A 25649-nucleotide genomic window follows, 5' to 3' on the forward strand; every position below is an offset into this window, starting at 1 on the left:
TCAATTTTGGTCTCATCTGACCACAGCACTTTCTCCCAAGCCTTCTCTGAATCATTTAGATGTTCTTTGGCAAACTTTAACGGGCCTGTACATGTGCCTTCTTGAGCAGGGGGACCTTGCGGGTGCTGCAGAATTTCAGTCCATTGCAGCGTAGTGTGTTACTAGTGTTTTGCTTGGTGACTGTGGTCCCTACTGCCTTAAGATCATTAACAAGCTCCTCCCGTGTAGTTCTGGGCTGATCCCTCACCTTTCTCATGATCATCCTTACCTCATGAGGCGAGATCTTGCACGGAGCTCCAGACCGAGGCCGATTGATGGTTGTTTTGTATTTCTTTCATTTATGAATAATAGCACCAACAGTTGTCTCCTTCTCACCAAGCTTCTTGCTGATGGTCTAGTAGCCCATTCCAGCCTCGTGCAGATCTACAATCTTGTCTTTGACATCCTTTGACAGCACTTTGGTCTTGCCCATGGTGGTGGGAGAGGTTGGAATGGAAGATACAGATTGTGTGGACAGATGTCTTATACACCTAACGAGCTGACATTAGGAGTAACTTCTTAAAGTGACAGGACTCAAAGTGTTTTTTCTGGATTTTTTTGGTTGTGTATATATATAGTCTTTTTTCCCCTAAGTTGAATTTTACTTTTTTTTTTTGGAATGTGACATATGTGTCTGTCATGAAATGGCCTGTAAAAATGCAGAAAAGTTGCAGACAATTGCTAATTAATTTGAAGCAAAACAATCATCAACCACAATCATGATGTCTTTCACATTTTTTGTGATTAAGTCACAAAGAAAAAGTAAATTACATTGATTTTTAAAAAGAGAACTAGATGCTTTTCACAAATGTAACCATTGTCACATAAATGTCCAATACTTAATTAATACAACCTCAAGTGCTTCAGTACTTTTAAACAAGGGTTACTGTAATAATAAAAATTAAGGACTCTACTTTCTTTCAAAGCTCTTAGCAATTGTTTCATGATGCATAATATTCATTATTATTATCCATAGTTTTAATTGTTTTAATTAACCTAATTTTATTAAGCAATATTAATTTGAATGCCATTCTTTCACTAGTAGTTGTAGTCTTTAACATGTACACTAGAGGTGCTGGGCAGTGATGTTAACAAGTATCTCAGTGAACATGTCCTTTGTGTGATAACTGTTACTACCTTGAGTATTTTAGCTTGTGTGAACACTGGACTGACCAATCAGCACTTTTATGATAGCGTTTAGCATGTTTGACGTTGCATATTGTTCTACACACAGTACAAAAAATACACACTATACAGTATATACAGTATGCAGTGTGTGAGTATTTCACTCTGAACACGTCCTATTTCTCTCTCTCTCTCTTTCGCCTGCAGAGAATGTTCCAGTGGAGCTGCGGGACCCGTTCTACTGTGATCAGTATGAGCAAGAGCACCTGAAGCCTCCTGTCACGCGCCTCCTGCTGTCCCCTGAGCTCTACTGTCGCACGTATGGCCTTCTGCTGGGTGGAAGCCCGGGGGCCAAGGGGCCCCCCAAAGACATCCCAGCACTCCTACAGGTCCTGGGCAGGAAGGTCTTGGCACCCAAAGACCAGAATGCCCCCGTGACAGAGGCTGAGCTCCGGCAGAAGCCCATCAAAATGGTAAATTGTATGAGCGGTGTCAGCACATTGAATTACCGTATTGTCCCGAATATAAGACGATGTTTTTTTCTTGAAAACTTGAAATCGCATCATATGACCCCTCTTGAAATCGCATCATATGACCCCTTAGGGGTCATATGATGCGATTTCAAGTTTTCCTTTCTCTTTGGAGTGTTACAAGTTGATTGTGCATAGATAAGATCCCTGAAGTTGCAAAGACTAAAGTCTCAAAACCAAAGAGATATTCTTTATCAAAGTTAAGACTAGCATGTCAACATATTCTGTTACACCAAATACACAAAATAATGATCTTTAAAAAAGCATCATATGACCCCTTTAAACTCTAAACACTACGTGTAGTACAAATACATATTGAGTGAAATCTTTTAAATAGCCAATGAAAATTTACTTCATTATTGATGTTTTCTAAAGCTGTTTACCATCTTGGATAATTGGAAAATTTCATGAAATTTCATGCAGTCCATGAAGAACACGTGATCCTGCCATATATTTTAGCCTAAATTAGGTATTCTAGAAGGCCAAGGAAGTCCCTGTCTAGGAAAGTCTATTCTCTCGACAGCCATATTTGGCAGCTATTTCGGACACCCTTTTCAGAAATCCTGAAATCTCAAAAACGTATTGCCAAACTCATCTCAGCAACAAAATCTGACATGAAATGTCCCATAAATGTTGTTTCTAATGCTTAAATTAGCATTAAAGGGGCCATATAATGTTGCTAAAAAGAACATTATTTTGTGTATTTGGTGTAATGAAATGTGTTTATGCGGTTTAAGGTTAAAAAAACACATTATTTTCCACATACTGTACATTATTGTTTCTCCTCTATGCCCCGCCTTTCTGAAACGTAATCATATGACCCCTTTAAAAAGCCTCATATTTTAGGATGGTCCAGCCGAAGACTTGACCATTTGGCGATTGGCTCTTTTAGTTTGGAGCCAGGACTTATTCCTGACTCCTATATTTCGTCACTTTCTCCCATTCATAGTAATATCTGAATGCACTGGGTTGGTATGTCTGTAGTCTTCTTTGGCCATATCTAGAATTTGTATCAGGAACTGCCCATGATGGCAAAAAATATTGTCTATGCAGGAACCTTAGTAGGTTTTGGGACACAAGTGATGTATCTATGATTTATTGAGCTTAGATGTCTCATTGTAGTCCAGCAGCTCAGATCAAAGGGATATCCTGCCAAAAGTCACAATCAATTGACCTTCTTTGGATTAGGACACATGTGGATGGTTTCACTGCAGCACTGGGGGATGGTTTCTGGAGGTAAAGCGGGTTTTGGGGAGGGGCGGCTCCTGTTTATGCTTGGATTCCAGGGATTATAGCATATAAAGCAGCTCCCCCTCTCCAGCAATCCCCTGAGTAGATCCAGTTGTAAGGGACAGGACAGTTATTGAAAAACCGCATGCTAAGCCCAGGCTCACTGGGGTGGACGGAGAGACAATGCAGGGGCTGACAAATAGTGGCAGGGTCGAGGGATCAGGCCTTAAAACAATAACCAGACAAAAGACAGTAGACCCTGTACTGATGTAGCACTTTCCTCCCTGTCAGAGAGGGTCCTTCTCACAGCAGGAAGGACTTTAATGGACACTAATGGAGTGTTTGATTCTCCTTGGGCCCAGAGCTTTTTACATTTAACTGTAGAGTTCCTCTTACCAGGATTTAACCAAAACGTACTACTGTAGGTGATAGACGTCAGTGTTGTCGAATATAAATAAGTCATGATTAGAGAAATAATAATAATAATCTATATATTATATTATATTATATTATAATTATTGAAATATATTATATTTATAATATATTTTATAAAAACTAATAAAACTGACTAAAACAGCAAACAAAATTACTAAAACTAACTAGTTTTTTAACTAGAATTAAATTATTAAATAAATAATATTATAAAATAATGGAAAATGGAAATTATTGTATTATAAAAATGGAAAATATAAAAATAAAAAGTGATTCAAAATGTAAAACTATAATGATACTAAAGTAACAGTTTTTTTTTCTTAAAGAAACAAGGTGTCCCATGTATTGCTCACAGAGCTCACAGATAAATTGATTATAACAACAGTGGTTGTGTCGATGAACTTGCAAGACCTTAAAAAAGCTGTACCCTTTGACAAATCTGGCAAAGAGATAATTTTGGACCCTGTTAACAGCCCTACAAGCCGTATGTCTTTTTTTTTTTTTTTTTTACATTCTCCGCAGTGACCCATTTCTTGCTTTGTCTCGCCCCCATTATACCCAATTTAAATTCTGTGTATTTGTTCCAGTGTCAGTTCTCCAACAGAGCCATCTCTGATGATTGCTGACTCCTCTGAGGATGCATGATAGAGTGTGGTGCCTGTGGCAGGTGAATGTTCAGCTCTGCTGTCTCTGTCTGGGACTCCGGCTGCTGGTGTCATGATGTGCTCGGCGAGCTCATCTGGTGCTGTCTGGCTGCTCATGGTGTGCTTCCCAGGCCTGGCTGTGGGGGCGGCTGGCTGGCTGGCTTCTGTAGCAGCGTGATGAAAGTGGGTCATGATGTAGAATTAGGATGGAGATGCAGCAGTCTGAAACAAGGCCAGTAACAGCTTTGGAGCTGTAGTCTGTTTTAGCAATGAATATGCATCAAAATTTGGCATACTTCCTGCACCGAAAGTGTGACAACTAAAACTTGATGTACTTACACTTGATGTATTAAATTCTTTTTTGGACATGCACCATGATAATACCATAGTATACCATAGTCCCATGGTGTTACTATCTGATCATTTCATAATTGATGAACTTTGCAACATTGACACTGTTATTGAACTAAATTTAATCAACAGTGAGCTAAATTGAGCTGAATAATGACAATATTGTTTTCTGTAGAGCTGCTTTACAGCTATAATTGATGAAACTGATGAAATTTGCTACACTTACTTTGCTGTCTATTTTTTTCTGTGAAACAGCCTGTATTGTATAAAGCGCTATACAAATACGTTTGACTTCATGATGCAAAGCACTTTGTGTCTTCCACTCTATGTGGAACAGGGAAGATATTATTCCTTCTGAATGAAGGAACATCTGGAGACACATTGCTGTGACCTTCCTGGTTAGCTGTCCACATCTCTGCAGGTTTGACATTTTCCACTCGGATGCGGAGCAGAGCCCAGCCCCCATAGAGTATAAAGATCTGTGAAGATTAGTGATAATCTGTGATCCAGACTCGACGTCATCATCCAGCTGAATATTAACAACCAGACATGCCACATTTCAGTTCTGTTCAACTGATCTGAGACGTCTATTTCATTTCATTTCATTGAAAAAGGAAGCAAGGTGTCTCACAAAATGCTCACAGATGCATTGATTTATAATCTGTGCGTCCATCTACAATACAATCAGGTGATAATCTGTGACCCAGACTCCGAATTATCATACACCTGAATATTAACAATATTCACTGTTAACAATAATATTAACCGTTCAACTGATCTGAGAGGTGTATTTTGTTACTTTATTTCATTATTTTTAATCTTTATATTTAATCTTATTTTTAAATGTATTTTAATCTTGTCTTTAATCTTATTTTAAGTTTATTTGATCTTATTTTAATATATTAAAAAGGATGCAAGATGTCTCAAAAATTCCTCACAGATGCTTTAATTTATAATCTGTGCTTCCTTTTTTGTGTATTATTTACTCTGCAATGCTGTCAAGTGATAATCTGTGATCCAGACTCAATCATCATACATCTGAATATTAACAACTAGACATGCCAACTCTGCTATATTACTTAGGATTTGTATTTTATTTTAGCTTATTTTATTTTATTTTATTGAGCAAGGAAATAAAGTGTCTCACAAATTGCTCACTGATTCATCGATTTATAATCTGTATGTCTATTTTTGTGTAGTATTATTAATTCTGCAGTGCTGTCAAGGGCTTCCTGTGAGCTGCATGCATGTAGTTCCATGAGAGACTCAGGTTGCTGCTGTTGTTGTTTTGTTTGTTTAAAGCAGCACTTTTGGCGCTCTAGCGGTTAATAAACAGAACTGCACACATCCCGCGGAAGAACATTCCAACCGGAGCTACTTCTCTAAGTTTATGTCTATGGCGATTCACGCAGGTATGTGTTACTCCGCAGCGGTGACGAGCTGACCAGGCTACAATAGTCCAAATATAAGTACTTATTATAAGTGTACCGTAGTGATGCGGAATAAGACAAAAACGCGGTTTGGAAGATGAATTCATGATGTACTCATTATATACATTTTGCAAATTTTGAACACAGAAAAAAGTTACATAGTGCTGCTTTAAGATATTCTGGAGGAAATTGTAATAAATGGCTGGAGTTTGTATAACCAGAACTAAACGGGAATTTGGAAGTCAGATTATTGCCGTCTACTTCCTGAAGTTCCTGTACAGCTGTGAGACTCAAGGAGCTGTATTTAAGCACTGCTTTGTGCTCTGCTGCTTGGTTTTATTAATAACAAACACAACTGATTTTCATATTAGAAATGTTTTCAGTGTACAGTGTGTGTGTTTATATGCATGTGCTTTGGAGAATGAGTTCATAAGGTCCAGGGCTGCAGGGTTTTCTGTAAATCACCCCCTGCTGCGCCCCTGGCCCTCTTATGCTCCTGTCTGTGGCACACTGAGGGCTGGGGGTTAGAGATAAGCATCTGTTTTCCCCACACAGTTATAATAACCACACTGAACTTTGTTTTGCCTTTGTCCTGCCAGTGGAGTATTTTGGCGGTTGTCACAGGACTGCCTGGGTTTGTGGTGACGGCAGAATGTCATTCTGACTAGCTGTTGTGTTACCTCAGGATTTCCAGCTTCATCTGTGTGCTCTAAGCTGTGGTGAGGTGCATTGTGGGTCATACTGGTTGTTATGGTGATTTGGCAGGCCGGTTGTGCTCTGTGTTCCAGTGTTGGACCTGCTCCCCTCTCATTAGGAAACTTGTGATTCGGCTTAGCGAGTCCGGGAGTGTCGGGACGGGAAATCCAAGCCCCCCTCCCGTCTCCTCTCGCTTTCATTCCTCTCTTTTGTCGTGAACTGCTCTCCCCTACTCTCTGTATAATTACTATACCGTATAACAGAGCAGAGCTTGTGACCTCTGCAGTAGTTTCTTACCGATCAGACACAAAATTATTTTTGCACTTATTTTGGGCAGAAATCTGTGGATTTTTTGTTTTGTTTTGTTAAACGGGGCTTTAGTGCACTCTTATTTTCAGCTGTAAGCATGGTCAAATTTGCCAAAATAAATATATACGTTTCCATTCAAAGGTTTGCGGTCTGTAAGATTTTTGAAAAATGTTTCTCATTTTATTTTTTAAAATCTTTTGCTTACCAAGGCTGCATTTATTTGATGTAAAAACATTAAAATTGTGAAATATTATTACAATTTAAAACAAATGTTTTCTATTTGAGTACATTTTGAAGTGTAATTTATTATGTGCTGATTTGCAATGTTGATTAATGTTGAAAAGAGTTGCTTAATATTTTTGTGGAAACTAATACTTTTTTTTTTCATTGGAAATACATTCAGCATTTTTTGATGACTAGAAAGTTCCCAAATACAGCATTTGAAATAGAAATATTTTATAAAATTAAAAGTGTCTGTGCTGTCACTTTTGATCAATGTAATGCAAAATAATTTTATTCCAAGCTGTGCTGAAAATCCTTTACCCAATTTGGTGTTCCTGGTCAAAAATGACTGGCCTTTAAATATAGCTTATAAATCTCTCATTATAATATAAAAAGCATTATTTGTGGATAATTTTGGCAAAGTTTACTCAAAAACTGAGCATAAGCTCAGATCAGGGAGTCCTACGATTAATCAGTTCCAAAAAGAAACATAAAGCCTGTCCTATTCAAAAGAGAACAATCTTATAAAAAGATTTAATCAAATATTTGTAGTAATAATGTAGCATAACAAAACAAAAAAAAGTTGTTATACCCTGTGTAAGCCAGAAAGTCAGAAAGTTTTATTCCATTGCGATACCATTAAAATTTTCAGAAAATCCTCTCCATGTCAAAATGACCGGAACACAACATGAGGGTTAAAAAAAAAATCATACTGACCCCAAATGTTTTTTTTTTTTGTATTGTAGACAAGATATTTAATTGTTACTCTTTTTGTCTTTCTTCCCATCTGTACTCTCTTTGCTTATTGCTTCCATATTAAGAAAAGCTCATGGGCATTTGTTACACGTTGTTTGATGTATACTCGACCACACTGTTGCTAATTTATGCATTTACTGTAAAAATTATCTCTGACACTTTTATTGCCACTAAGTGCAACGTTTATGTTTTCATCCCGTTTCGCTTTGCACCAGAACATCTGTTCTTAAAGCGGCACAGAGATCGGTTGAAACCCTCCCACTGTGGCTTATCCTCACGAACACGGGCCCCTGAGTCACTGGAAGCTGAGGTATAAATGCTTTCTGACAGAGCTGCTCCTCCCTCGGCTCTCTGCAGAGGTCAGCACTTCAGTTCACGCTCGGAAAGACACCGCCGTTCAAGTGTGTCACTGTACTGAACAGGATAAACGCATTACTGGCTGCTTGCAAAGGATGAAAGCTGCATGTAAGGGGGCAGACACTGGTTGGGACAGATTAGCATTAGCCGTGTGTGGTAGAGAGGCGGGCCGCATAAGGGAATGTGTCCCTCTGACCTGTTTGACTGTTTGAAAGTTAATGATTATAGCAGGCTGAGTATGGCCAATACGGAAGGCAGTGAAGACAGTCAGGTGAGGACATTCATGTTCACAAAACAGCTATGAATAACACGACTGGAAACATGTGGAAGGCTGCGTGTGTTCTATTGATTTTTGTTCTATTGTCTTTTGTTTTTGTCTTAAAAAAACATGAAAAGAACCCCTCTGAAAATGTCTGGCATTGCTCCAGCTGATAGTGAATGATTGTCTTTGGCCATGTTTGTCTTAGTCATAAACCAAAAGGAAATCTGTTAGTTTTGTCCTTGAAAAATGTCCTTTCTTTACTGTGTTTACTGATTTTGACTATGGAAGAAGTGTTTACCCTCATATCGATTCAAATGTCCCCCGCAGAACCACTATAGTGACCTTGTGTTCCCATTGTGTTGCTGTGTTAGTGAGTGTCACACAGTCTGGGTTATATTTTTATCCAAAATCAAGATTACATTTTGGTTTTTGTAGCCTATAGCCTAATGAAAATTCACATTAAAATTAAGCTTTGGGACATTCAAATTTATCATTTTTACTGTAATGCAAAAACGTTACTGTATTTTTATTAAATTCAGTATAAATTATTTATACTTTTGCATTATTATTTAAAAAAAAAAAAAAATGACCCAAACTATTTTCATGCAGTTCACCTGAACATTAGATGTAAATTGCTATTGACTACACTGACACTCTCGGTGGTTTGGGCTGCAGGTAGTAAACGTCCCCTGGTTGAAGTGCAGAAAGTAGTTAATGGCTTAACCCTCTTATCGCAGCTAAGGTGCTCTCCATGACTCCATGATATTGTGGTTGGGTTGTTTTTAATGGGCTTGGGGTGTGAGCTGCCTCACTGTAATGGACTGAGATCAGAATCAGAATCAGAATGAGCTTTATTGCCAGGTATGTTTACACATACGAGGAATTTGTTTTCGTGACAGAAGCTTCCACAGTGTAACAGAATGACAGTGACAGAACAAAAAACACAGATAATAAAAAATAGAACAAGTAAATAAGGAATAAAAATATATAAATTGACAATTACTAGCCTTTCTCTCTCCCCTCCAGCTAGAGTTGATATTCTTCCCTGCTATGACTAATTGGCTGAGAGAACAGCCTGCTACAAAGAACTCAAAGCCCCTAAATGACCCCGTGGGGAGCACGCCACGGAGGCAGCCATCAGCGTCGGCGCCATCTGGTGGTCATCTGTGTCCTCTGTAGGATATAATTTCTGTTACAGCGTCTGGGATGATGTTGTTGGATAAGAAAGATGGGTTTGTGAGTAGTGGTGAAACAATACCAAAACATCAGTAGTCAATACCAATAACAGTGCCACAATTCTTGATGCAAATGAGCTACCACCGGAAAACAGATATGCAAATGAGCACACTTTTTTAATGTGTGTTAATGTAACCTTACCTTGCCAAATGGCCATTTTGACTAAGATACAGACACGCAGATGATCTTCTTTGAGCATGTGCATGAATTCACAATGTATGCTAGTTTAAAATAATTTTACATTTTGACATAATTACAATTGAATTTTAACAACAGTTTGGTACCAAAATACCATTTTGTTGTGAGTATTCTTTGCACACACTCATTGGTATCCGATGTGCTCAGAAACCCCAGCACACACACACACACAAACACATACTGTCTGCAACACAAATGTGGAATCATGCTGGGGGTTTGGAATTGCAGTCCCCATTGAGCTGTTCTGCAGCACTGCCCTGTATCCTGGAGTCTGTCACACATGAGTCATACTGCAATATATCATTGAGAGAGGGAGAGAAGAGGAGGGAGGGAAACAATACTGCTGCAACACTTAAAAAGAGAAAAGAAACTGCAGGAAGTCAGTATTGAATAATATTGATTCATGTCTTGCTGCTTGATTGCACAGTGCTTCAAGGATGCACTACGCAGCAGAACAATGCATATGCATGTAAGTCATGGCACATTATTTTTCCTTTGCTCTGAGTCTTTTACTCTGTATACTGTATCTCTCTTGCAGTGTCACGCACACTTATGCAGAAAACCAAACATTCTTCTTCAATAAAGAATCTTCAGTCCTGTGGCATTAGAAAGGCCTTGCTTTCTGATGCTGTTCTGAATGTTACTAGATGGTGTTATTACATTAGGCGCATTAGGTCAGTGTTCGAAATAACAGCTGGGTTTTCTCTATGCTCAGACAGTCCTGTTTGTTTTCCTCTGATTGGTACAGAGTGCCCACTTGGAGTTGATGGATGACTTAATGGCAGTGGGTGCCATGGAGACGGTGAGCACAGTCTTGGCGAGCGGCGGATCGGAGCTGTTTGGTACAGATGCAACCTGGGACAGAGTCCTGCTTTGCTGGGTTAACACGGTGAGTCTTCTAATGAACTTAAGCAACACAGTTTCTTGGAGCTCAAATAACTCTTATAAACTCTCATAACTCATAAATCTAACTAAAAAGAATAATTTACAATGTTTAAAAGAGTAGTAAAAATGTCGCTATAACAGTTTACTTCATCATTTACTCACTCACTTGTTCCAAACCTGTATGATTTTGTATGATGCTTAACATAATCTGCAATATTCCAAGTACTTTTATGATGGGTAACATTATCTATGAATAACTTAAAATTTCAGTCTGTTTCTCGCATAAAGCTATCACATTGCTTCAGAAAACTTGGAACATAGTCAGGGCTCGCAAAATTTCAAAATCGCTGGCAGCCCTTTGGGCAGACATTCTTCAGATTTTGGTAGCCCAAAATTAATTTAAGTAACCCGAATAAAATTTTTAAAAAGACATTGGCTGAACTTCACTGCGGACAAATGAGCATGATTTAAAAACTTCAGTGATTGCTTTTTTTCTTCAAATAACAAGTCAAGAGAGTAGGGGTGCAACGGATCACAAAACCCACGGCTCGGATCATATTGCATTATCATATCAGATTTTGAGTAACAGATCGGATAATTTTGCAGATGAGCAAAAAAAAATATGGTTAATATAAATAATAATAATAAATAATTATTTAAATAACAGAATACTTTGATACCACAGCAAAAACTAGTAGCATATAGGGATGTAACAATTCACTCAACTCATGATGCGATGCGATACGATTCACAATACTGATTTCACAATACAGTTTTCTCACAATTTTTCTTTTTAACAAAATGAGATTTAAGACAAATTATAAATGAAAAGGTGTCCTTTTATTATTTCTCCAACAAAATGCTGCACATTTCTTTGTGAAATTTAAATGTGTCAAATAATATAACTAACTTGAAATTTTTAAACAAATCCCAAATAAAATAAATAATACAAATAAAATAGATCTCTTCATATAAACAAACTAAGGCTTTGGCTGTGCTTTTTCCATTTAAAATCAGAGGCAACCACTGCATTTTAATCACGATCCAAACTAAGATGCTAAATACGTGTTATTTAGATTGCAATTAGATTTTATAATTTCGAAATTTGAAGCAAAAACAGAATGGTCTGATTTTAGCTTTGTGAATGAGTCAACTATGTTTACGAGAATACTGATGCAAGGATACGCAAAAGAGGAATCAATTCTGTGTACGCACATTGTCTGAAACGCGGCTCTCTGTGCGCGCTTTGCATGAGTGCGCGCAGCTCCGAATGCACGTGAATGGTTTAAAACGCTTGAATTTTTTAATCGGCAATTTTTTAATTATCAAATACGATCCGTTTTACCCCTACAAGCTAGTGAACAACGCAAATCAAGGAAGGGCGAGCCTTGATAGTCATATGGGCTACTTTTATTATGTTTTTAAAGTGCGTTTTGTCTTTTTTGGAGCTTGAGAGTTCTGTCCCAATCCCACTTTAAATGGGAAAGCACCTTGAATGTTCTATGTGTTCTATGGAGAAAAGAAAATCAAGCAAGTTTGGAACATGAAGATTAAATTATTAGACTAAATTTTCATTCTTGGGTGAACTATACCTTACACTTCCCTGTTTACATGTACTAACTAACCTCTAATATATAATATTACTGGCCCTAAAATAGAACCCTGTGGAACACCGTCACAAAAGATGCTCTGGGTGTGTGCTTCAACAAATAAAGTCATGTAGACTACTACAACTAAATTTTTACTTTGATGTCATTGTCATAAGGTGTTTTTTTGTTTCTCTTTTGTGTAGCTGAATCAAAAACTGAAGGAACAAACAGAAGGTACACAAAATGACGCATCTCAGCCTAGTACTGAACCAGAGCCTGTTCAACCTTCGGTAAGAAACACTCATAAACAAACAAACATACAGACTTGCTCACGAAAAGCTCAAAGGGCACATGTGTACGATAACTTGACCCCTACACCTCTACACAAACAGTCACTCATTTTCCTTAGCAGCACTATCTTTTTCCTCAAGGTCTACTTTGCTGTCTAAATACCTATCCTCTTCCTCCTCCTCACTTCCCCTTCTACCTCTCTCCTCTCATATTCCTTCACTTCTTTCTGACAGTGTCCCACCCGCTGGTACTGGAAACTTGTTCCTGTAAGTCTTTCTCTTGTCTTCCATTCCACCTTCTTTCCTCCATTTTCCTGTCCTAAACCCATATAAATCTGTCCTCTTTCGCCCCCTGCTGGCAGTCCAGGTTACATAGATGGAATTTGATTCCTTTGACCCTGTTTGGGCAATTAATCTAAATCATGTCTCAATTTTAGAGTCCTCCACCTCATATCATGGACATTTATGCATCTATTAGATTAAATATTAAGTATAATAATATTGTCAATGACTTGCAGTATACCTGTAGAATTGTGTGGAGTTTATAGTAATAGAAAATAAAAAGTAAAGATGCAGCTTTTTGTTGATAGCCTGTGTATCTTATCATGGCACATATGTATGCTCAACATTGCACTGCTGTTTTTGAGAGATGTAGTTGTAGTTTCATTGCATCAAGTCCTTGTTCTGGCACTGTAGATTCTACATTTAAAAGTTACATGGATTTCTTGAGGGACATGACTTAGATTTAGATATATCCTCTGGGTGAACCAAAATTGAAGTCAAAGACAGTATTGTTTAGTATTGCAGTGTTCTGAGAACACTTCTTCCATTAGAGGAGTAGTGTCAGTTGTCTCAACATCCTACATCATCATTTGCATTACAAAAAATAAGCCAGAAATAAACATGGCATGTAAATTAAACCATAGTCTATGGTGGTTAAGTGAATAATATAGTGTGTCTGTGTTATTAGTGCACTTATCTCCTAGTGCATGTTGTGTGTATCAAGTGGAAAAGGTCTCTACTGATGTATCAGGTGTTGGCTGTTCACACAGCTGCCTCTGTTCATTGCTCTGAACTGTTGAAGACTAAGTCTCTTGAGTGTTTGCTGTCCCACTTCCCGTTAACAATGTCCTTGCTGTTCCTCAACTTATGTCTCATTCGCTTTTACTGCATTTTGTCTTCATGCACTGCTTGCATGGATTCTTTTTGTTTTTGTGGCTGGTTTTTTTTCCTCTCTTGGACATTTATTGCCATCTGGTTGTCTTTTGTATGCATTTTTCATTTGGTGTTTGTTTCTTTGATATGTATATGTTTCCATCTCTATTTTTGCATTTGCACAAAATTCCCTGTCGATGAAAAATTAACAGTTTCACAATAACAATATAGAGTAACAAGCAACATAGCACTTAATCCAATATTGCAGTTCAACACACTATTTTTCTTGTTCAGATCCGGTACAGGAAGGACAGGATGCAGTCTAAGCTCAAACCCTATTTTCCTGTGGTGAATGAAGTGAAGGATCTCTCAAACGGATGTGCTATTGCTGCAGTTATTCACCATTACTGTCCTGGTCTACTGAGATTAGAGGGTATGGTCACATTTCAAATCTGAATCCGTAGCATATAGGGGTGTATTTCGTAGATGTGTAAGACATTGATTAAATTTTTTTGTCCTATTAGATGTATGTATGAAGGACTCCATGTCTGTGGCTGACAGCCTGTACAACCTACAGCTGATTCGGGAGTTCTGTGACAGCTGTTTGAAGAGCTGCTGCCCTCTAGCGTTGGAGGATATGCTATACAGCCCAGCAGAATTAAAGGTATATAGAAACCTAAATTAAAACATGAAGAGGAGAGGGAGTCTGTATAGTGTAGTACAGTTAGTAAAACAAGGTCAGATTATGTACTGTGTTGGTTATGTTAAAATATGCTTCTAAGTATGCAGTAGGCCAGTGCACCAAAAATGGGGCCATAGGCTTGTACAATGTAGCATTTTTTTCATTGCTATGGCGAATTAGACACCTTAAGATTAGTCTTTACACCGTTCAGTAACAATAAGTGCTGAAGAAACATCAACTGTGGATTCACTTCACATGATTATAATGGGATGATTTTTAATAATAGAGTACAATGGAACATACTATGGTATTTTATATGTAGTGCGTTTTTCTCTTTCTAGACAAACATACTGAACTTTCTGGCAGAGCTCTTGTATTGGTTTGAGGTCTCAAAGCCAGAGTTTGTTCAGCCCCTGCAGGACTCTGAGCTGACTGGTAAGTGCATGTCTTGATGAATGAATAGTTTATTTTCCTGTAGATTTGTAAATTTGTATGTTCCTTTTTAGATTTCTTCAGTGACAGTCTGTTAAAAAGGGATGTGTAAGATGAAGTACTTTTTTTATTCTTGTAGAAACATCTGGAAGGACCAGCAATGGCAACAGCGGGTCCAGCAACAGGTACAACTGAATTTTTGGCATTTGGTTGTATAAAAGCCATATATATAATTTGAAATTATAAACTGTCAGAGTTGCTGCCAAGAACGCACAAAATTATACCAAAGCAAATTTTCAGTTTTTTTTTTTAAATGATCACTTAAATGAGCCTTTATAAAATCAAGGCCGAAGCTTACCATGATTTACTTGTCTTTTATGTGCCAGTGGTTCTCCATCTATCTTCAAAAAGCCTTTCCTGCCCATCTCTTCCCCTGTGACTGCAGCAACAGGTGAAGAAAATGTGCTGTTACTCTGTCCTGAGTCATCATTTGCCATTATTTGTTTGTTCCATTCTTTGTAATGTATGTAAACACTGTGTTTATTCTTGTTCGCATAAAGGAACAATCACATGGTCTGTGTTTGCATGTTGTATGTGTCATCCAGTCATGTGTGTGTTTGTGTTGTCTCTATGATCAGGATCTCTAACTCAGTCTACCTCAATGTCTCATGTAGAGGCAGCGGGAAGAATGTGGACTAAGAAACCACTTAGGTAAGGTACTTCAGTGTTTTATGCATTTTTCTTTTCTTATTAATACTTTTGGGGGAATTAATCTTTTTTTTCTTGATTGCTCTTCAGCCGTCCCATGTCCTCTGCTGTGTCCTTTAGTATTCCTTTTGGACTGGACAGTGATGTGGATATTGTGATGGGGAACCCTGTAATAACTCGGTCTGTCAGTTCGGACAATCTTAACCCTGCTGGTCAATCCATGACACATGTCCCATACACACCCCCAGAGGACCTCAGCCACTTGCTTAGTAAAGCTCCTGGGCCTAATGGCCCTCAAAGAGCTTCTTGGGCCACTCGAACTCGTCCGATGCTGGCTGAAGAGAACGGCATTGATGATAGTGTAACAGGAGAGCTACCAACCATTGAAGAGGCACTGCAGATCATCCACAACGAAGAGAAGATGGAGCCTCGCCTTCACCCGGACGGGGCACCTGATGGTTTCTACCTGCATTCACCAGATGATTCAGCAACTGCTAGACTTAATGGCAGCCCAGTAACTCTCAGCTCTTCAGCCCCATCCCGCTCAGGAATGCTCTACCACCGATCCTCAGGAGTCCCGTCAGAGCCCAGCTGCACCAGACACCCCTCAGAGGGATCCAGAGATGACGACTCCGTATTAAGAGGTGGAAGTGTGGATTCAGATGCCTCCGAAGATCTTCCAAAAACTCACTCCACCCCTGTCACACCCGCCTCGGGCCCTCGCATAACACAACCGCGTAGTGAAGAGACACCGGATAGCGGTGTTAGGATGACCAATTTTGCCGAACGGAAAAAGAAACTTGTTCCAGAACAAGTACAGCCCAATGAACCACAGGCCTCACAGATGACTACATGGGCCAAGAAATCAGAGGAGAGTCCCAGTAAGAGTCCTGCTCTCAGCACTGAAATGTCAGAGCTGGGGGCGAGGCTTGAGGAGAAGCGGAAGGCTATTGAGGCTCAGAAGAAGCGTATAGAGGCCATCTTTGCCAAACACCGGCAACGGCTGGGAAAAACTGCCTTCCTGCAGTTAAAGAAGGAGCAGGAGGATGGGGATGGCGAGGAAGGACGTCAAGGGGAGGTTGGTACCTCCTCTGTGGAAGATGACCTCAGCCGTTTGGCGCTAGAGGAGAATCTGGCACGCTTGGAGAGCGAGGAGCAGCAAGAGGAGGAACAGTTGAAAAAGGGCCCCTCAGTAGAAGAAGAGGGGAATATCAAGCCCTCTGTCCAACAGGACAATCCAGTAGAGAAAGAAAAGGCTGGAGTAGGAGTTCCTGGAGGAAAAGGCACGGCTCCTCTGGGAGATTACAACAACGCTGTGTCTAAACTAAGTGCTGCTCTCAATTCTCTCCAAAGCGATATGCAGCGCCTCTCGGAGCAGCAGAACCAGCTGATGAAGAAGAAGGCAGCTCCTAACAATCAGGCTTGGGTCATCCCACCCAGCTCCAAACCCTCAATAACTGCACCTTCTCGTTTGTCAAGGGAGTCCACTCGTGACCTGCCCTCTGCCTCCTCTTCTCCTTCCCCATCTCGCAAGATTGCAAGTCACACCGCTCCCCCCAAATCACCTGCATCCCACCGTAGGGCACAGTCTGCACCTCCAAAGAGCCCCAAACTGCATCACCACCCTCGGCCTGCAGAGCTCAAGACTCCTGTTTCCACAAGAGTTATAACTCCCCCTCAAAGTGTGGACAACCTTCCTCATTTGCGAAGAGTGTCCCCGTGGCAATACAGGGATCAGAACTCATCCTCTTTCAGCATAGGTACCTCCAGTCAGAGTGAGTCCCGCTCAGCTTCGTCCCTGGCTAGACCAGAGGACAACTTCTCAGACACCAGCTCCAGTGAGGACCATACAATCTTCAGTATGGAACTGGATAGCGGATCTTCACAGGTTCTGCCCCGAAAGGAGCGCCAGGGTGGTGGCAGCAGCTCAGGAGCTCCTTCTGAGTGCTCCTTTGAGAGTGACATTCCTGTAGCTGCTTTCAATGGCAAGCGCAACAGCCTTATCGAGATCTCACTGTCGTCTCTCAAAGCATTAGAGGGTGAAGAAGCCGATCAGAGCCAGGATATCTTCTCAGATTCAATGAGCGACCAAACGGAGCCAGAAACTAGGGGTGGACTTGGATTCTTCTTCAAGGTTAGGGGAGAATCACATGCTAAACTTGGAGACATTTAGCCTTTGTAGCCTTTATTTAACTGTCTGAAACTCTCTAGCAGGATGAAGCTCGACCTGAGGATGAGATGGAGAGGAGAAGAGCTGCATTACTTGAGAAACAACAAAAGAGAGCAGAGGAGATGAAGAGGCGAAGACAGGAACAAGAAAGAGAGAGGGAGGCAAGGTAAGGCTTACCAACAAAGCTGTGAAAAGTGACAGCTATGAATAAGTATGAATGATGGCGCAAATCTTTAGACATATTGAGAGATAATGTGTAATTTCACTTTATTAGCAGTTAACCTTTCATTGAAGGAGGGGTCTGAGCCAAATGTGGATAAGTGCCAAAACAGTGCTGAAACAAGTCCCTTAAAGGGATTGTTCACCCAAAAATGAAAATTCTGTGATTAATTACTCACCCTCGTATCATTCTAAACCCGTAAGACCTCCGTTCATCTTCGGAACACAAATTAAGATATTTTTGATGAATTCTGAGAGCTGTCTGACCCTCCCATAGACAGCAATGTAATTACCACGATCAAGGTCCAGAAACGTAGCAAGGAGATCGGTAAAATAATCCATGTGACATCAGGGGTTCAACCGTAATTTTATGAAGCTACGAGAATACTTTTTGTACGCAGAGAAAACAAAAGTAACGACTTTATTCAACAATTCATCTCCTCTGCGTCACCCTGGTGCCATTTTGGAGAGTATCCACTGAACGTAAACAGCGTATGCTGTTCTGTGTCAGCCGCACCACACGGATACGTTGTTTTTGTTCAAATCAAAGCGTAAACAATGTAGAAAGCGTATGGTGCGTGGCGCAGCTGACACAGAACAGCATACGCTGTTTACGTTCAGTGGATACTCTCCAAAATGGCACCAGGGTGACGCAGAGGAGACGAATTGTTGAATAAAGTCGTTATTTTTGTTTTCTTTTCGTACAAAAAGTATTCTCGTAGCTTCGTAAAATTACGGTTGAACCCCTGATGTCACATGGATTATTTTACCGATCTCTCAGTGGATTTTCTCCAAAAATGACACCAGGGTGACGCGGAGGAGACGAATTGTTGAATAAAGTCGTTATTTTTGTTTTCTTTGCGTACAAAAAGTATTCTCGTAGCTTCGTAAAATTACGGTTGAACCCCTGATGTCACATGGATCCTTGCTACGTTTCTGGACCTTGATCGTGGTAATTACATTGCTGTCTATGGGACGGTCGGAGAGCTCTCAGAATTCATCTAAAATATCTTAATTTGTGTTCCGAAGATGAACGAAGGTCTTACGGGTTTATAACGACATAAGTGTGAGTAATTAATGACAGAATTTTCATTTTTGGGTGAACTAACCCTTTAAGTCCTTTATTATCTCCAAGTGTTTTCATACAAGGGTTTTGTTGAAACTGAAAGCCGAAAATCATCATCAGACTTGGTTGTGGGGTCTTTTTAACTTGTTACTACCTAGCAACCACCCACTTCTTGCAACTGCATCGTAGCACATGGAAAACCACTCAGAACACCTTGGCAACTGCTTAGAAATTTCCTGGCCAGTAACTGTGGGTGGTTGCAAGTTTTTTTTTTATATGCCATCTAATGCACTTCAACTTATGTTAATCCCTATTACCTTTTGGACATTGTGAGCTTTATCAGTGCTGTCTATAAATGTTACAGTAGGTCATCTTCAGTGGATGAGCCTCGCAGAGGAGAGGAGAGGCCCCGAACTCCTTCTACCCCTCCGCCTCCACGCACCCCTCCACCAGAGGGCACTCCTCAGCGGCGTGGAGACTTCACCCGCCAGGAGTATGAACGGCGACATCAGCTAAAAATAATGGAGGATCTAGATAAAGTTCTCCGCCAGAAACCTACTACAGTAAGAGGCGTCAAGAAGCAGAGGCCCAAAACAGTGTTCAGAGATGACTCCGACCTCTCTCGCAGCCCTGCCAAAGGGTTTATGGGTAAGTCATTGATCATCCAGAAGCTTATTTTCTTTCCATTGATAATCACAGTTAGAAAGCTATATGTGATTTGTCAACTCTTTTCTCTCTCAGGTTCTAGACTAAATAAAGTTTACTCCCATTCAACAATGAATCTGTCCTCCATGGCCAATGACAATGGAACGCTAACTGTCAGAAAATCTCCAAGGTAAATCTAATCTGTATTTGTTTGTCTGATAAAACATCTGCTCTTTATTGTGACCTCATCTCTAAATATTTATTTTTTCCCACAGTCGTTCTCATTCACCATCCAGACTGCTATCTCCAGGCCGTCTTGCTGCACAGAATGGAGACTGGGAAAATACATCTACTATTTCATCCCCAGCTTCCATACCAGAATACACTGGTAAACTATAAAAATTACATGATTTGCAGTTTAGTTAGTGGTGCTTGCTAAGGCATTTGCTCAAATTGGGGTTAATTATTTAAACAACCTCAGGTATTAAATTTGGTGAACTACTCGTTGGACACACTTTTGAGATGGACATTGAACAACCTAGTAACCATCTAGCAATGTCTTAGCATTGTGGTTTGCAAATTTTGCATGGGCAAGTACCATTTGCAGAAAATCAAGCTATTTTAAGATTGTTTACATTTGGTTATGTGATCAAAAACTTTGACTTTTAAACAATGACATGCATTTTTGCACTTCCGTTTCAGGACCGAAACTCTACAAGGAGCCAAGCTTCAAGTCCAATAAGTTCATTATCAATAATGCCATCTCTCGCTGTTGTTTGGCAGGCAAGGTCAACGAACCACAGAAAAACAAGATTGTAGAGGTGAGTGACCTGTCAGTCAGCCTATCTAGTACAGTCCGGGCTCTCATGACTCAACACATATTTGCATGGGGCATTTGAATGCATGATGTAATGGTCTGTTCCGTTCATTTGTATTTATTTCTTGTCTGCGAAAGGAAATGGAGAAAAGCTCTGCGAACCATTTCCTCATCCTGTTCCGGGATGCCAGCTGTCAGTTCCGGGCGGTTTACACCATGAACCCCGAGACGGAGGAGATGGTTAGGCTCACAGGTATTGGGCCGCGTGTTATCAGTCCCACTATGGTGGAGTCGATCTACAAGTACAGCTCTGACCGCAAGCAGTTCACGGTCATCCCGTCCAAGACCATGTCCATGAGCGTGGATGCCTTCACCATTCCCAACCACCTATGGGAGCGCAAGCGCCCGGGAACTCCAAAGAAGCTCGGGACCCCAAAATAAAGCCTGCTGGAAATGCCAACTATGCCTGAGCTGGCCACGTCACCCTGGGTTTCTGTCCCCACTCCGCCAGAGTAGCGGGGCACAGTGGAGTGCATGCCTGGAGAAGGAGTGGGATAACTGAAAAGAGGCCCTAATACAGAAAATCCTAAAAGAAAGTGCCCTCAGAAGTTCATGGCGGGTGACTGTGCAAAACCTCTCTGTGTAACTACAAGTCAAGTTACAAAGATCTATTCAGAAATCCCTATTGCCATTTTCTTAAGGTAACTCAAGTGAACACAAGTCATATTTCCAAGAAAGGGGCCTGATTGGTTTTCTAAGATTGTACAAAATGTATCCTTGGCATTTTAGATGCAACTTTCCAGTCTCATCTTTCAAGTAAAATGAATGTCCTCCAGAAAAAGATCCTTAGAAATGTTACTATCTTCCAGCTCCTTCCCTCTTTTACTCACTGAACTGGATCCATTGACATGTAAAGGATGCCCCAGATGAAATCGAATCTTTGCTCTTTGATGAATGTAGGGCACAAACCAACACAGGCCTTCTTATCGTCTTGTTTATCGTCATCAGCTTCTCAGTCTTAAGGGACTGAATGTAGAACTGAATTACAAGGGGGCGCAGCCACTCTCCTTTGTCACGTCATGCGAAAAAGTCCCATGCTGCTGTCCATTTCGAGTCTGTCTTGCTCTCTGATCAAACCGCCCTATCGCTTGGCCTTCCTAAAGTCAGTCGTAGACATCTGGATGTTTACTTTCTTAATGCTTCGGACCTAATCTAACTGGATCACTCAAGGTTTTGGACCTCAGGAGAGCATGTTAAAGACTCAGATATTTTCCTTCGCATTTGCTTTAATTAAGAATGAATGAAAAAGTGAAAAGATGCCAGACCATGCAGTTGATTTCCATTAATGATACTCCAAAAATGAAGGAAGCCTTTTTACTCCGTTTAGCTGTAACTGGAAAAATAATGTAAGAAAAAAAAATCAAGGCTGATTTAATATACTGTATATTTGAATGCTGTTTATTGCTGATTCTTTCATTTTTGACAATGATTTGTATATTGTGGCGATTTGTAAGCAATGAATAAGCTACCCTGCTGCTTCACTACTAGAGCTGGATGTGCTGGTGTGAATGAGTGTGTGAGCGGGACCGGGGACAGAATGAGACAGATGGTGAGAAACAATAAAGACAAATCTGATATTAACTCTCACTTATGTACCCAGAGCTGAATGAACAAGTAGTCCTGTTTGGTGTAATGCATACTTACACCCCGACATGCAGCAGCTCATAGTGATATACCAATAGTGAACACCAACCGAAAGTGATATAAAACAAATGCTAAAAGGCAGATGAGCAGCCCTGGTGTCTGCAGCCTTAAATGGTTATTATGTTGTTTCTATTACTATGATCTATGAATAGTCTCCAAACTGTCTAACTTGGCCTTATTCGTTTCTTGGATGGCTTGAAGTTGTCTTTTTGTATAAAAGGGGCGTTTAGTCTGTTTCTCTTTATCAAAGCACTAAAACAACTGATTAAGTCAGGCCACCCTTTCCTGTCTTCAGAGAATCAGATGAAGTACTTCACAGATTTGCTGTAAAGATGTACATATTTTTGTAAAGAGCCAAAAAAAAAAATCATTTTTGAAATGATTGGATGATATGTTTCTGTGTCAAATGAATGGGAGATGTGTATTTGTGTGTAGGTTGCATGTGTTTGTTGGGTGAAACATGATGGTGTAATGTAACTGGATTCTGTGCAATTCTGTAGAATGTTAGGTCACCTAAGGTTTTAACCTTATTTATTGGGTAAGGATGAGCTAGAGGTTTCTGTTTAGTTTCCAATTTTATTATTTATGTACTGGCAAATGTGGTGATTCACTCGTTCATTTCAGAAAGCACATTAATGTTTTGTATTTTTCTTTTACGGTTTCCATGTTCATGTTGGTAGATTGTTTTCTCCCAAATTCTTTGATTATGGATCAATCCCATGTGACAGGATTAGAAAAATAAAATCATTTTTAAATAATCCCAGTTATTTCTCATTGTCACTGATTTTACTTAAGTTCTACAAGTTACATACGTTATATCAGCTTTTGTTGCCATTTTGTAAACATTTTAGTTTTTACTTTTAAATTTAGAATTTTTACATGTCCATCTCTCTGTTTTTTGTTGTGTTCATATTATTCCCACTCTAAAAGTGCATCTTTGAACATGTAGGTGAATGTTAACCGTCCCGGTCATATTTTACCCCCAAATAAAATGTAAAAATAAACAAAAAACCATATAATAATTCTTCAGTAGAGTCTTTTTACTAGAAGTAAGAAGTTGTAACACGAAGTAATTCTGGTTTTTATTTGTCATGAAAAATGTTCATTTCTATTAGGCAATTTTTTTTTTTTTGGAAGTGAAATATGACCTGGACATGTTCTTGATGGGCTTCATAATCTTCAACCTTCTATAACTGCATTCTAGACAGATGATATCAGACCATAGAAATCTACGTATACAGACACTTTAATTGGAAACTCAAACTGATACAAACACAAAATGTGATGAGCTTATGTGACTGTGATATAGAGAGGTTAGACAGTTATTTCTTCTACGAATGGCAGTTTTTTAACACTTGCATTTTTGACTGGATGTGATCCATTACTGTAAGGATATACAGTATCTCACAGAAGTGAGTACACCCCTCACATTTTTGTAAATATTTTATTATATCTTTTCATGTGACAACACTGAAGAAATGACACTTTGCTACAATGTAAAGTAGTGAGTGTACAGCTTGTATAACAGTGTAAATTTGCTGTCCCCTCAAAATAACTCAACACACAGCCATTAATGTCTAAACCGCTGGCCACAAAAGTGAGTACACCCCTAAGTGAAAATGTCCAAATTGGGCCCAAAGTGTCAATATTTTGTGTGGCCACCATTATTTTCCAGCACTGCCTTAACCCTCTTGGGCATGGAGTTCACCAGAGCTTCACAGGTTGCCACTGGAGTCCTCTTCCACTCCTCCATGATGACATCACGGAGCTGGTGGATGTTAGAGACCATGAGAGGCTCAATAGGGTTTAGGTCTGGAGACATGCTTGGCTAATCCATCACCTTTACCCTCAGCTTCTTTAGCAAGCTTTACATCTCATATACTCACAATACCCAAAACTACTTTTTGTTTCTATGTCCTGTTGTTAACTAGTACGTAGTGCCAGCCAACAATGACAACTAGATTTGTTCAGAGCTCAAAATTATTAGACACCAAATATATGAAAGCATTTCCAATAACAAGCTTTATTTTGATTGTGTCTCATGTGTGCTTAGCATGAAGCATTTCAGTCAGCAATGAGTTGCAAGGCAGATCTCCCAGCAGGTGGCGCTGATACAGGTATTCCTCCACCTGTAGGCTGATGCTGCGCACCTCTGGCAGACGGAGCAGCAGCTGTCCAAACTTGTCAGAGTGACCTGGGTGGGTTTGCATAGTGTGGTCCATCAAAGCCCTGTTTACACGCTCTTGAGTTTGTTCTACCTGCCTTTGATCCTGTACTGATTTAACATCTGCAAAACACATGGCCCTTACAACTCTGGTCCAACAGGACATGTTCAGATTAAAAGAAAAAAGAAACCCACCTGGATTGAAGAGAACCAAATATTTGAGACACACAAACTCCTCTCTGTCTAGTTGTAGTGACCTAAGCTTGGAGACAAGGTCCTGGGCTCTGGACACCAAACTACTGAGAGTTGCTCCGGCCTGACTGAGGATGGTCGATACCTCAATCTGGTACAATAAAGGCAAGTCAAAGAAAATGCAAAGACTCCTAAACAGTCATTAAACTGTAACTATGGTGAAGTGCAGCGTTGCCCAGCCCTGTTCCTGGAGGCACACCAATGGTACAAATTTTCCAACTCTTTCTAATTCATACCACCGGATTCAGCTCAACAGCATATTAGTAGAGACTGAAATAGATGGGCCAGATAAGGGAGACATCCAAAATGTGACCTGTTGATGTGCCTCCAGGAACAGAGTAGGGAAATGCTGGTTTAGTGATAGAGGTGTTCTTACCTGCTGTCCAGTAATAAGACAGATGCTGCCATCTCGCCCATAAGCCACCTGCCTGCATAAGTGATCCAGGACAAGAAGCTCACTCCAGCAGCTCTGCAGTAACACCATTTGATCCTCTACCTGTATGAGATCAGGTACTCTAGTTATGCAGCATTGGACAACTTAGACCAGGGGTTCTCAACTCTGACCCTCAAGGTTCACTTTTCTGCAGAGTTTAGCTCCAACCTTCATCAAACTCGCTTGCCAGTAACTTTCTAGTAATCCCAAAGACCCTGATTAGCTTGTTTAGGTGCATTTGATTAGGGTTGGAGCTAAACTGTGCAGGAAAGTGGACCTTGAGTGCCAGAGTTAAGAACCCCTGACTTTTGGTCCTTGAAAAGCAGAGATGGGCAGCTTCGGTCCTGGAGGGCCACTGTCCTGCAGGGTTTAGCTCCAACCCTGATCCTGAACAAGCCCTAAACCCAAGCCTGAACAAGCTAATCAATAGGCTTGTTTGAGATGCGCCTCGCCTCGCCTGAAATGTAGGCGAGAGTAGGCAGCTGCAGTGAGGGGAGGAGTGAAATAAGCGCAGTCAAGACGGACAGTTCTGCCCTCTCGAAGTGAACAGATACCAACGAGATCAAAGACAGATATCGCGTTATTCTCACTCATGTGCTGTGCTGCTGATTAACATGATAT

General features: G+C 40.2%; 2 protein-coding genes across 7 annotated transcripts in view; one reads left to right on the plus strand and one right to left on the minus strand.

Moving 5' to 3' along the window:
- LOC107711256 (calmodulin-regulated spectrin-associated protein 3-like) overlaps positions 1-22937 on the plus strand; it is a 39499-nt gene extending 16562 nt beyond the window's left edge. Inside the window, exons 1-17 of one of the 6 annotated variants that reach the window (XM_016516217.1) lie at positions 8276-8392; positions 10245-10286; positions 10566-10706; positions 12495-12581; positions 14031-14169; positions 14261-14400; positions 14760-14853; positions 14990-15035; positions 15237-15301; positions 15489-15561; positions 15649-17692; positions 17770-17894; positions 19378-19661; positions 19755-19848; positions 19934-20046; positions 20361-20479; positions 20614-22937. In XM_016516217.1, coding sequence (XP_016371703.1) covers positions 8303-8392; positions 10245-10286; positions 10566-10706; positions 12495-12581; positions 14031-14169; positions 14261-14400; positions 14760-14853; positions 14990-15035; positions 15237-15301; positions 15489-15561; positions 15649-17692; positions 17770-17894; positions 19378-19661; positions 19755-19848; positions 19934-20046; positions 20361-20479; positions 20614-20916 — 3999 coding nt within the window. In that variant the 5' untranslated portion in view covers positions 8276-8302 and the 3' untranslated portion in view covers positions 20917-22937. Of the gene's footprint in view, positions 1-1371; positions 1638-8275; positions 8393-10244; positions 10287-10565; positions 10707-12494; positions 12582-14030; positions 14170-14260; positions 14401-14759; positions 14854-14989; positions 15036-15236; positions 15302-15488; positions 15562-15648; positions 17693-17769; positions 17895-19377; positions 19662-19754; positions 19849-19933; positions 20047-20360; positions 20480-20613 lie in introns of those variants that run through there. The other 5 variants (XM_016516213.1, XM_016516215.1, XM_016516214.1 and 2 more) reach the window with 5 other exon arrangements.
- Positions 22938-24165: 1228 nt separating this feature from the next.
- The window catches only part of LOC107711258 (nuclear receptor subfamily 5 group A member 2-like), a 5070-nt gene continuing 3586 nt past the window's right edge, over positions 24166-25649 (minus strand). Inside the window, exons 5-7 of the mRNA XM_016516219.1 lie at positions 24972-25091; positions 24539-24686; positions 24166-24466 (exon numbers count right to left, since the gene is read on the minus strand). Of these exons, the coding sequence (XP_016371705.1) occupies positions 24219-24466; positions 24539-24686; positions 24972-25091 (516 nt within the window). The 3' untranslated portion in view covers positions 24166-24218. The remainder of the gene's footprint in view (positions 24467-24538; positions 24687-24971; positions 25092-25649) is intronic.

Source organism: Sinocyclocheilus rhinocerous, unplaced genomic scaffold, assembly GCF_001515625.1.
Source record: "Sinocyclocheilus rhinocerous isolate Xijiao unplaced genomic scaffold, SAMN03320098_v1.1 scaffold115, whole genome shotgun sequence".
NCBI classification, from domain to species: domain Eukaryota; kingdom Metazoa; phylum Chordata; class Actinopteri; order Cypriniformes; family Cyprinidae; genus Sinocyclocheilus; species Sinocyclocheilus rhinocerous.